At 38.6% G+C, this 13,462-nt stretch overlaps 1 protein-coding gene across 12 annotated transcripts in view; it reads left to right on the forward strand.

Annotated features, from left to right (window-relative positions):
- The window catches only part of ZMYM4 (zinc finger MYM-type containing 4), a 170,141-nt gene that overhangs the window by 136,500 nt on the left and 20,179 nt on the right, over positions 1 to 13,462 (forward strand). For all 12 annotated transcript variants that reach the window (XM_021095904.1, XM_021095899.1, XM_021095900.1 and 9 more), the window contains 3 exons: positions 3,607 to 3,778; positions 4,054 to 4,149; positions 6,338 to 6,489. In XM_021095904.1, the coding sequence (XP_020951563.1) occupies positions 3,607 to 3,778; positions 4,054 to 4,149; positions 6,338 to 6,489 (420 nt within the window). The remainder of the gene's footprint in view (positions 1 to 3,606; positions 3,779 to 4,053; positions 4,150 to 6,337; positions 6,490 to 13,462) is intronic.

The following is a 13,462-nucleotide window of genomic DNA, read 5'->3' on the forward strand; positions in this document are numbered from 1 at the left end:
TTTTTGTCTTTTGAGGGCCGCACATGCGGCACATGGAGGTTCCCAGGCTAGGGGTCGAATCGGAGCTGTAGCCGCTGACCTCTGCCACTGCCACAGCAACTTGGAATCTGAGCCATGTCTGTGACCCACACCACAGCTCACGGCAACACCAGATCCCCAACCCACTGAGCAAGGCCAGGGATTGAACCCTCAACCTCATGGTTCCTAGTCGGATTCGTTAACCACTGAGCCACGACGGGACCTCCTTAGTATTTTCTACCTACACTATCTTGTTATCTGTAAAAAAGGCAGTTTCATTCTTTTTGTTACAATCTCTCTCTTTATTTTTTATTTTTTTTACTTTTTTAGTAACAGCCCTTTTTTGGCCACACCCATGGCATATAGAAATTTCTAGGTTAGGAGTAGAACCTATGCCACAGCAGCAGACCAAGCCTCTGCAGTGATAACACTGAATCCTTAAAGAACTGCACCACAAGAGAACTCCCTTTTTTTTACAATCTTGATGCATTTTCTTCCTTTTTAAAAATTTTTTGCGTTAACTGGAGTCAGACCATCATGCTTCTTATCAATCTTACGGAAGTGTTTAGCCTTGCAACATAAAGTATCATGTTACCTGTATGTTCTCAAGTTCAGGAACTTCTCTTCTATTTCTGATGTGCTCAGGTTTTTATTATGATTGTGTTTTGAACTTTATCAGGTGGATCTCTTCAGATAAATCTGTTTTTTCTTTTCTGAGTTTATTAAAATGGTGAAATATGTTAACTTTTTAAATGTTAAACTAACCTGGTATTCATGGGATGATCACTACTTTCTTTTGATGTATTTATTTATTTATTTATTTTTTTCTTTTTAGGGCCACATCTGCGGCATATGGAGGTTCCCAGGCTAGCAGTCGAATTGGAGCTACATCTGCTGGCCAGTGCCACAGCCACAGCAATGCAGGATCTGAGCCACATCTGCAACCTACAGCACAGCTCATGGCAATGCCAGATCCTCAACCCATTCAACCAGGCCAGGGTTTGAACCCGCAACCTCACGGTTCCTAGTCGGATTCGTTTCTGCTGCGCCACGATGTATTTATTCTTTTATATATTGCTGTATTCAGGTTCTGATAATTTGTTAAAGGTTTAAGTGTATTATTTTAAAAGAGCTCTTCAGCTGTAATTTTCTCATAATGACATTGTCTGTCCTTGCTATCAGGATAATAGCAACATAAGGTGAACTAGTGTTATTCCTCTTCTGTTTTCTGAGGTATAATTTATATAATTGTTGGGTAGGATTCAACAGTCTAACTATCTGGGTCTAGAATTTTTTTTTTTTAATGGACACACCTGCGACATGTGGAGGTTCCCAGGCTAAGGGTCTAACTGGGGCTGCAGCTGCCGGCCTACACCGTAGCCACAGCAACACCAGATCCGAGCCAGGTCTGTGACCTACACCACAGCTCACAGCAACACCTGCTCCGTAACCCACTGAGCGAGGCCAGGGGTCAAACCCACAACCTCATGGTTCCTAGTTAGATTGTTTCTGCTGCGCCACAACAAGAACTCCAGGTCTGTAATTTCTTTGTGGGAAGGTTTCAAACTATGAATTGAATTGCTATAGGTATTTAGGTAATCTATTTCTTTTAGAGCCAGCTTTGTTAATTTGTGTCTTTTAAGAAATTTGTCCAATTGATCTAACTTAAGTTTATTGTTATAACAATGTTTATGATATTCTGTTGTTATTCTTTTAATGTCTGTAGAATCAGTTGTTGGTAATCTGTCTTCTCTCTTTTTTTTTTTGTTTTTTTGTTTTTTTGCCATTTCTTGGGCTTCTCCAGCGGCATATGGAGGTTCCCAGGCTAGGGGTCGAGTTGGAGCTGTAGCCACCAGCCTACGCCACAGCCACAGCAACGCAGGATCCGAGCTGCGTCTGCAACCTACACCACAGCTCACGGCAACGCCGGGTCCTTAATCCACTGAGCAAGGGCAGGGATCGAACCCGCAACCTCATGGTTCCTAGTCGGATTCGTTAACCACTGCGCCATGACGGGAACTCCTGTCTTCTCTCTTTTTATCCTTGATCATCTCAGCTGGAGATTTGTTTTTTTGTTTGTTTGTTTGTTTTTTGTTTTTTTTTTGTCTTTTTGCCATTTCTTGGGCCGCTCCCGCGGCATATGGAGGCTCCCAGGCTAGGGGTCGAATCGGAGCTGTAGCTGCCAGCCTACGCCAGAGCCACAGCAACGCAGGATCCAAGCCGTGTCTGCGACCTACACCACAGCTCACGGCAACGCCGGAACCTTGACCCACTGAGCAAGGGCAGGGACTGAACCCGCAACCTCATGGTTCCTAGTCGGATTCGTTAACCACTGCGCCACGACGGGAACTCCGAGATTTGGTTTTTTTTTTTTTTTTAACCTTCTAAAAGTACCAGCTTTTAGTTTTACTATTTTTTTCGCTTTTTTTTCCCATTCATTTTTGCTCTTATTTTTTTTATTATTTCCTTACTTGGTTTTTTTTGGGGGGGGGGTTGTTTTTTGTTTTTGGCACATGGAGTTCCTGGGCCAGGGATCTGATCCAAGCTGCATTTGAAATGTATGGTGCAGCCATAGCTATGCCAGGTCCTTTAACCTACTGCACTGGGCTGGGGATTGAACCTGCATCCTGGTTCTTCAGAGGTGCCAATGATTTCATTGTGCCAGAGTGGGAACTTCTACTTTGTTTTGTTTCTTAGGTTACTTTGGTTTTTAAGGTAGTCTTTTTCCCAGTTTCTTAACATATAAGCTTTTTTTTTTTTTTTTTTTCTCCCTTTTTTAGGGTGGTGTATGGAAGTTCCCAGGCCAAGGGTTGAATCAGAGCTGCAGCTGCCAGCCTACGCCACAGCCAGGGCAACGCCAGGTCCCTAACCCACCAAGCGAGGCCAGAGATTGAACCCACCTCCTCTTGGTGGGTTAAGAAACAAGTCAGTTTCTTAACTGACTGAGCCACAATGGAAACTCTTTAAATTTTTGACTTTCAACTTTTATTGACTTCTCATAGAAGCTTTTTAACATTGTAAATGTCCCTGTAAGCCCTGTTTTAGCACTATTACATAAATTTTGTTTTCCTTTTTATGTACATTTATAATATTCTCTAACTGTATTTGTGATTTCTTCTTTGACCTGTGGGGTATTTATTAAGTGTTGTTTAATCTCTAATTTTTAAGGATTTTTCTAACTTTATTCCATTATTGGTTTCTAGCTTAATTCTATTTTAGTTAGATAATTTATTGAGGCTTGTTTTATGGCCCATGTACTCATATGTTCCCTTAATTAGTCATGAGCAGTAATAATTGTTATTCATACCGCATTGGGTAGGTCTAGTATCTGGAACTTAGTAAGTACTCATATGTTAGTGATTATTACAATCTTACCTTCTACACTTCAGTTTTCTTTTTTTCTTTTCCCATATGGATTGGATTAGATAATCTCTAAAGCTCTTTCTAGATCTAAGAACTGTAAGTCTTTGGGATCTAATACTAAATTCCATTTTCTGTACATTTATGCCCTTTCTATCTTTGAGAGCCATAATTCTTAAAGATCCAAAACTAAATTTTATATTCTGTAAATTTTTGGAATTTTTACAGGGGCGGAAGAAGTCTATAGTGTCTGTTGAACCCAGGAGTCTTATTCAAGGAGCCTTTCAAGGGTGCTCAGTATCTGGGATGACACTGAAATACATGTATGGGGTGAATGCCTGGAAGAATTGGGTTCAGTGGAAAAATGCCAAGGAGGAGCAGGGGGATCTGAAATGTGGCGGTAAATACTGGGCTTGAGTTTGTGTCTCGATTTTGGGGGGTGGGAGGGATATAGATAAATAAGGTAATAAGTAAGGTCATACATATTCAAAAGAGATAAGCACTAGGTCAAAAATCTCATAAAACTTTAAAAAAAATAAATAAATAAATAAATAAAATAAAAAAAAACCCAAAAAAAACAAACAAAAAAAATCTCATAAAACTTTGATTTTGGCTTTACTTAAATTTTTTTCCATCTTTATTTAAACTTCTCTTTAATTTTTCTTTCCTTGTCAGGAGTTGAACATGCGTCATCTAGCCCATGTTCTGATCCTTTAGGAAGTGCTCAAGACCATGCGCTCTCTCAAGAATCTTCAGAGCCAGGCTGTAGAGGTAAAACATTTATCTCCTTGTAATCTGAATTGCTTGTAATTTCATTGTTGATTTTTGTTTGTTTTAGCCACACCCTCAGCATATGGAAATTCCCAGGCCAGAGACTGAATCTAAGCCACAATTGCAATCTGCGTTACAGCTGCAGCAGTGCCAGATCCATAACCTACTGTACCGGGCCAGGGATAGAACCTTTACCATCACAGAGACAGTGCTGGATCATTAACCCCCTGTGCCATAGCAGGAACTCCTTCATTGTTGTAAATGGAATTTATAGTTTGTAAATGGAATTTTTTAAATTATTTAAAATTTGAAGTCTAATGTTTAAAAAGAGAAATTAATATTTATTCTCAATTTTAAAGAACTCGTTACATTGGTTTCTCATTCAAAGAAAAGGAATTTTATTTGCTTTTCTAACATTATGCAAATGACTCAAATCTATCTTCTTGAACCCTATGTCTGTAGAATAACCCGTATGGAATCCACTCTGACACTTTTTTTTTTTTTTTTTTTTTAAGAAAAATACTTGGAAAAGCTTCTATAGGAATTTTTCCTAATAAGGAGATGTATGTGATTGACCATATTTGTAGGTTTCTCTTTTGGTTCCAGGAAATTTGGAACTTAGTAAACAGTTCAAATAGAGCAAAGATGTATAATTTAGCAGCACAGCCCAGTAATTAGCTTTCTTTTTCTCCTGGTTTTGTTGTTATATTCTAAACTTTGTTTTCAACTTATACTTTGCTTTTTTATTTTCTGTTTTATGTAAGATACCCTTGTAACTCGATTTTTTGCCTCATTCCAACTATACTTTCTAACACCTGGTGATTGCATGCACCCTTAGCTTCTCCTCAGTCTACCCTCCTTATTGAAGAGTTAGTCGCTGCTATGGTGTGTGACTGACTCATTGAATTTCCCTAGATGAAGTGTAATCTCTCTGTTCCAGAATGTTATCAGTATATTCTTGTTATGGGAGTTTATTTGGCCCTTTACCTTCCACTCTGAACCATAACACTTTTGAGAGAGAAGGAGGGGTACTTAGAATGAAGAAGTAATATTGCATTTGACTGTAAGGAGTGAATGCGATGTAGGGGATGCCTACTCATTACTACTACTCATTCATCCAGTGAGATACTTCCTGAATATATTTATCATGTATCAGGCACATGGTATGGGTACTCGAGTGAAAGGGTTAGACATGGTTCTTGCCCTCATAAATCACCTATTTCCATTTGCAAAACCAACTCAGAGAGTTCAAGTATATCTCTGGAAACCTGCAATCTAGACTGCAGAAATGCAGTTACTAGAAAGACTGTTTCAACTCTTACCCTGCCTACATGTCAAATTAGATAACTCTACTTAAAATTAATTCAGTTCTTAGATGTCTTCAAAATCCTAATATATGAGGCTTACTCTGATCTGCCCACCTACACTCTTTTCTGCTATACACCTGAACCTTTTCACTTTTGTGGCCAAGCACATATTATGGCAGCATTTTTAAAGGCATGAAGATATTATGTGTTACTGAACTGCTCTATATTCAAATAAATATGACAAAGTTAAACAGCATTATTATTTTTGCAAATAACCCTACAGCTTTTAATGTATTGAAAAACATTGTGAATTCTTTAGAGGCAGATACAATATGCTGCTGTTTTCCAGATTTATATTTTGTGGAATACAATTTGGGATATCATTTTATATCATCAGATTGGAATTCTTTATTTTTTTGGCCATGCCTTCAACATGGAGAAGTTCCTGGGCCAGGGCTCAAACCCAATGCCACAGCAGTGACCTGAGCAGCTGCAGTGACAACAATGGATCCTTAACCCACCGTACCACAAAAGAACTTCTCAGATTGGAATTCTTTATCCACCTGTTTAATTCTTTTTCAAGGTCTAGCATTAGTGTCACATCTTCCAAAATCTAACGTGACCCTTCCCTAGTAGATGGGCCTCATTTTTTTTCATAGATTCCTATTTAAATAAAATCTTTATCATAGCACCTATTACATCTTATGTGCTGTATTGTCTTTATTCCTTTAACTAAAAAAACCTTGAGATTAGAATCTGTCTTTAATCCATGTATTCACCATTGTATACCAGAATACCCAGGCCACTGTAGTCAGTGAATTGAGTAATGCTCTTATTTTTCCTGTAAGTTAGTATTTCAGATGTTTTCTACCTTTTCACAGTCCGTTCTATCAAGTTGAAGGAAGATATTCTGTCCTGCACTTTTGCTGAGTTGAGTTTGGGCTTATGCCAGTTTATCCAAGAAGTACGGAGACCAAATGGTGAAAAATATGATCCAGACAGTATCTTATACTTGTGCCTTGGAATCCAGCAGGTATAAAATTCAATAATTGTTATTATATCTATTATATTTTTAATAGTTTTGTTAGAACTTGTGAATTAAGCTGCAAAACTATAGTGTATATATATGGTTTGCTAGCTATTACTATTGCTCCTTAACTCTCAATGAACCACCGACTCTGATTTAAAAGTCTTAATCGTATAAGCTTTTGTAAGCTGTACTGAGACTGTTAGTAGTAAAACAGAAATTGAGGGTGGCGTATTTTATTACTAAATGGACAAAAAAGGTATACAAAACAGTTAACAAAAGAAGTGACATAGGTGACTCTGTTCATCATATATATATATGTATTTATACAAATGTTAAGTCTCATCTAAACTTTTTAATGCAAATTAATATATCACCTTATCTATCACCTTAGCAAAAATAAAAAAATTACAACACTCATTGTTGATATGAGTTCTGTGAGATAGGTTCACCTTAATAGCTGGTGGTAATTATAGTTAGTACATACTTTGTAGAAAGCAGTTTCGAGCATATGTTTCAAGAATATTTTTGAATGTTCATATTTTTTACCAGTAATTCATTTTGGGGGAGTCTGTCAGAGCTCTGAAGTTCAGACATCATTGCCCAAAAGTGGAATCACCTTAAGTATCCACCAAAGGGTAATGGTTAAGTAAATTATAGTACATTTATACAGTTATGTATTATGTAGCTAATAAAAACTGTTTACAAAGTGACTTCTAGTAGTGCATAAAAAATATTAAAGCATTAAATGAACAATATAAGTTCATATTCTATGTGTATTACTATATGTTAACATACAGTGGTTTAAAATCATTCATATAAGGAATTCCTTGGTGGCCTAGCAGTTAAAGAAAGGATCCAGCATTGTTACTGCTGTGGCTCAGATCACTGCTGTAGCGAAGGTTCAGTTTCTGGACCAGGAGCTTCTACATGTCATGACTGTGGCCAAAAGAAAAATAAAATAGAAAAATAATAAATAAAACCATTCACAGACATAGATACATAATAAAATGAAATGCATGAAAAGTGTTTACAGCCGTTATCATCTTGGGGTGGTATATATAACTCTGCCTTTTTTTTTTTCAAGGCCGCACCCACGGCATATGGAGGTTCCCAGTCTAGGGGTGGAATTGGAGCTGTAGCCATTATGCCATAGCCACAGCAACACAGGAACCAAGCTACGTCTGCAATCCACACCACAGCTCATGGCAACACAGGCTCCTTAACCCACTGAGCAAGGCCAGGGATCGAACCTGCGTCCTCATGGATGCTAGTCAGATTCATTAACTGCTGACCCACGACAGGAACTCCCCAGGGGTAGTATAACTCTGGATATCATTGTTTTTTCTCTTTTCTCTATTTGCCAAATTTTATCACTTTTGTATTGGTGATGTGTTGTTCTATTTAGGCATTTATTTGTTGTTAAAGTTTTATTTTTTAATTATAAAATATGCTAAGTACTGTTAAAACAGTAGGTGGAAAAAAAAGGAGTTCCGGTCATGACTCAGTGGAAATAAATCTGACTATTATCCTTGAGGATGCAGGTTCAATCCCTGGCCTCAGTCAGTGGGTTAGGGATACAGTGTTGCCCTGAGATGTGGTGTAGGTCACAGATGCAGCTCTGGTCTGGCGTTGCTGTAGCTGTGGTGTAGGCCAGCGGCTGCAGATGATGAAATACTTCTAACCTGGGAACCTCCATATGCTGCCAGTGTGGCCCTAAAAAGACCAAGAAAACAAAAGCAGAAACAAACAAACAGTAGGTGAAGGCCTATAAAGAAAAATGTATTGGAGGTCCTGTAGTGGCTCAGTGGTTAACAAATCCAACTAGGAACCATGAGGTTGCAGGTTCGATCCCTGGCCTCGCTCAGTGGGTTAAGGATCCGGTGTTGCCGTGAGCCGTGGTCGAAGGTCTCAGACACAGTTTGGATCCTGTGTTGCTGTAGCTCTGGTGGAGGCCAGTGGCTACAGCTCTGATTAGACCCCTAGCCTGGGAACCTCCACATGCTGCTGGTGCGGCCCTAGAAAAGACAAGGAGACAAAAAAATAAATAAAATAAGAAAAACTTATCTCCATCCATTCCCGTACCCTGAGATAACCATTGTTTGTAGCACAATAAATGACCTTTTCTACGTTTTCTTTTTTTCTTTTACATAGTCCAATATGGATATATTTTTCCTTATAGTTCTTGGGTTTTCCATGTTGCTTAGGATGGTTTTCATACTCAAGTATTTAAATGTAAATTCTCATCAATTTCTTTCTAAAATATTTGGAGCTTTTTGGATTGACATCTTTAATTATCTACAATTCAGTTTTTTATATGAGAAAGGTATGTTTATGACGAATAACATTTCCTAGGGGTAGCTAGTTACATAAGCAACATTTGTTTTCCACAGAATTAAAATGGCACCTTTTGGAGTTCCCATTGTGGCTCAGTGGTTAATGAACCCGACTAGTATCCATGAGGTTGCAGTTTTGATCTCTGGGCTTGCTCTGGGTTAAGGATCTGGCATTGCTGTGAGCTGTGGTGTAGGTGGCAGATGTGGCTCGAATCCCAAGTTGCTGTGGCTCTGGCATAGGCCAGCAGTTACAGCTCCGATTCAACCCCTAGCCTGAGAACCTCCATATGCCGCAAGTACGGCTCTCAAAAGACAAAAGATCAAAAAAAAGCACCTTTGCTACTTAATAAGTTCCCCTTATATTTTGATCCTATTTCTGTGTTGTAAAAAATATTTTAAAATTTACGTACTAGCGGATTTTATGGATTCTTTCAACAAAAATTCATTGAGAACTTACTATGTGTGCTATGTGTACATTTTTGCTTAGCCAAAAATTGTGAGGATTATGAACACATTTCCTGTACTCTTGGAGTCTATAATATTGTATCTAAAGGACATTTTCTTATTTTGTCAGTACAGACATCAAGAAATAAGTTGTGATATTTATTAATATTCTAATGATTTGGATAGAATCAAAATGTGATCATTGCCAGGATTTCAATCAAAAACATTTGAGTTCTTTACATGTCAGATACTTTGCTGTATTTAAATAGACTCTATTTGTGGGACAATTCATAAACCTGTTAAAGTGTTTTCCTAGTATATTTATCTTGTTCTTTGTTTATATTAATTAATAAATGACCTTTTGGGAGTTCCCCTTGCGGCGCAGTGGAAAGGAATCCTACTAGTATCCATGAGGCTGCAGGTTCAATCCCATTGTTTCTGGAATCTGGCATTGCTGTGCACTGTGGTATAGCTCGCAGATGCAGCTTTAAATCCCACATTGCTCTGGCTGTGGCTTAGGCTGGCAACTATAGCTCTGATTTAACCCCTAGCCTGGGAACTTCCATATGCCACTGGTATGGCCCTAAAAAGCATAATAAACAAACAAACCTTCTATTACAATATCATTAAAAAGAGGCCGTAAGTTAACAGATTGTCTGATGATTGTTATTGGAAGTAAATAATTATGAACCCTTTGTCAATTTTGACAAGAAATAAATTTTCCTTAACTGTAAGGAATTTTGATAGTTTACGTATGTTGACATTTTAGATACCTGTGCTCTTTTTTATTTTTTTTCTGATTATAAAAATAATTACGCTAATTGTAAAAAATGTTGAAAAATGTAACAATGTAAAGAAACTAAACTCATCTATAATGTCACCACCTTGAATACCACTGTCAACATTAGTTAGGAGGGATAATTTGGTAAAAGAAACTAATAGTCAAGAGAAAAAATTCAACAGATTGCTAATATATAAAATGTACTAGGAATACTTAACAATCACTTACTGTGGATGATATATATTAATATAAGTGCATTTCATACATTAACTCACTTAATTGTTAGTGTCGCCCTATGTTGTCTAAAAACTAATATTGTTATCATTTTCTGCTGAGGAAACTGAGGCACAGTAAGTGGCAGGGCCAAAGTGTGAACTCTGATAATTCAGCCTCAGGGGCAGTGCTTATGTTCACTGTTTTGGAGTGCCTCTCATATAAAAATGTGGTCAGCTATAATCAGGGAAAATTTCACTTATCAGGAGTTCCTATTGTTAAGAATCTGACATACTGTCCATGAGGATACAGGTTCAATCCCAGGCCTCACTCAGTGGGTTAAGGATCTGGCATTGCTGCAAGCTGTAGTGTAGGTTGCAAATGTGGCTTGGATCTGGCATTGCCGTGGCTGTAGTGTAGGCTGGCGGCTGCAGCTCTTACTCAACCCCTAGCCTGAGAACTTCCATATGCCACAGGTGCGGCCATAAAAAGAAAAACAAATTTAAATCACCTATCAGTTGGATTTAAAAAGTTGAAAAGTTTGATAATACCAAGTTTTAGTGAAGATATATGTACACTGTTGGAGATCTTTTCAGAGGGCACTTTAACAGTGGCTATTAAACTTTAAATGTGGGAGTTCCTGTTGTGGCCCAGCAGAAACATATCCAACCAAGAACCATGAGGTTGTGGGTTTGATCCCTGGCCTCGCCCTGTGGGTTAAGGATCCAGCGTTGCTGTGAGCTGTGGTGTAGGTCTCAGATGCGGCTTGGATCCTGTGTTGCTGTGGCTGTGGCATAGGCCAGCAGCTGTAGCTCTGATTTGACCCCTAGCTTGGGAACCTCCTCATTCCACTGGTGTGGACATAAGGAAAAAAAAAAAAAATTGAAATGGGGAGTTCCCTTGTGATGTAGTGGGTTACAGATCCAGCATTGTCAGTGCATCAGTTAGGGTTGCTGCTGTGGCATGGGTTCAGTCCCTGGCCCAGAAACTTCCACATGCCCCAAGTGCTGCCAAAACCAAAACAGTACCTTTAAATGCATATAAATTCTTTAGTCTAGCAAATCCATTGATCAGCATCTTTCTCCCAACGAAATGCACAAAAGTGCAAGTATTTTGATTATGATATTTTTCTTTCTTCTTATGGCACCACCTATGGCTTATGTAAGTTCCCGGGCTAGGGGTCACACTGGACCTGCAGCTGCAGGCCTGTACCACAGCCACAGCAACATGGGGTCTGAGTCACATCTGCAAACTATGCCACAGCTTGTAGTAACACTGGATCCTTAACCCACTGATTGAGGCCAGGGATTGAACCTGCATCCTTACATCACTATGTTGGGTTCTTAACCCGCTAAGCCACAGTGGGAACTCTGTTAACATTGTGCTTAACAGCAAAAAATTAGAAACCACAGAAGTATTCATAAAAAAAGTAATAGTTCAGGCCTTCTTTTGTGGCCCAGCAGGTTAAATGTCCAGCGATGTCACTGTTGTGAATTATTCTTTGAAGTGAATTGTTCATTGTGGGTGATTTTGTGTTGTTCATATTCTGCAGTTTTACTGAATTCATTTATTAGCTCTGATAACTAGTTTTGGTATGTGTTCTTTTGGATTTTCTATTATATAGTTTCTTGCCACCTGTAAATAGAAATAGTTTTACTTCTTCCTTTTCTATTTGAATGCTTTTTATTTCTTTTTCTTGCCTAATTACTCTGGCTAGGACTTCCTATACAGTGTTGAATAGAAGTGGCATTTTTGTCTTGTTTATGATCTGAGGGAGAAGTGATTGCTTTTAATCCATGTATTTTATATGTACGTATATTTGGGTGAATGTACAAAACTCAATTCTGTATTCATAAAGGATATTTTTTTAAGGATTGAAATCCCCCCGACTGTTGATTGTAGTTGCCTTTGTATACTGGGTTTATCTTTCATTTTTCAACAACATAACTGTAATCTGGCTATCTGATCATAAATTGCTTTTGAAAAGGCCTATTAAAATGCACACTGAGGAGTTTCCTGGTGGCCTAGTGGTTAAGGGCTCAGCATTTGTCACTGCTGTGGCTTGGGTTTGATTCTTAGCCCAGGAACTTCCACATGCTACAGGTGTGGCCATCAAAGAGCACATTGAGGGAGTTCCCGTCATGTCTCAGTGGTTAACAAATCCGACTAGGAACCATGAGGTTTCGGGTTCAATTCCTGGCCTCGATCAGTGGGTTAAGGATGCAGCGTTGCTGTGAGCTGTGCTGTAGGTCGCAGATGCGGCTCGGATCCGGTGTTGCTGTGGCCGTGGCTTAGGCCAGCGGCTATAGCTCCTATTCGACCTGGGAACCTCCATATGTCATGAGTGTGGCCCTAGAAAATACGAAAAAACAAAAAACAGAGCACATTGAAATGATGTATAATTGTTATTAGCCAGCATAAATTTAAGTTGAAATAAAAATTTTCTCCAAGTCATACATAGACCAAAAAGTAGGAAACCAAAGTAGCCATAGATATATGTTAAAAATACCAAATCTTAAAAATATCAAAAGATTTTTAACATGTAATCATGCTACTTTGTGTTCTGTAAATGCTCATTATATTTCTCTGATTTCATCTGACCTAGCCTGCACCCTCAGAATATTTTTTTAATAGTAATCTACCCAGGCTGTTGCTTTCCTTCCTGTGATATGATTCTTGGTGGTTATAATTAACATACTTTTATGTCCTATAATTAGACTTGAACTTTTTGAAGGCTGGGTTGTGAGTCAGAGCATTGAGAACTGTGGTTAGATGCCTCCAAATAAATAGTTTTAAAATTTAGGTATCTTCAGGTCACCTAACAGTAGCTAACTGCATTATTTCAGGAAGTCATCTTATAACTAGGCTAAAGAGTAAGCACATCTCAGACACTGAGAATTAGAAAAATTATTTGGCAAGTATGAATTAGAACCAATTTTTAGTATAGTAGTTTTATTAATTGTTTAAAAGGTACTTATATCAGGAGTTCCCATCATGGTTCAGCGGTTAACGAATCTGACTAGCATTCATGAGGACGCAGGTTCGATCCCTAGTCTTGCTCAGTGGGTTAAGGATCTGGTATTGCCGTGAGCTGTGGTGTAGGTCACAGACAAGGCTCAGATCCGGTGTTGCTGTGGCTCTAGCGTAGGCCAGCAGCTGCAGCTCTGATTTGATCCCTAGCCTGGGAACCTCCATATGCTGCGGG

Source organism: Sus scrofa, chromosome 6, assembly GCF_000003025.6.
Source record: "Sus scrofa isolate TJ Tabasco breed Duroc chromosome 6, Sscrofa11.1, whole genome shotgun sequence".
In the NCBI taxonomy this organism is placed as follows: Eukaryota; Metazoa; Chordata; class Mammalia; order Artiodactyla; family Suidae; genus Sus; species Sus scrofa.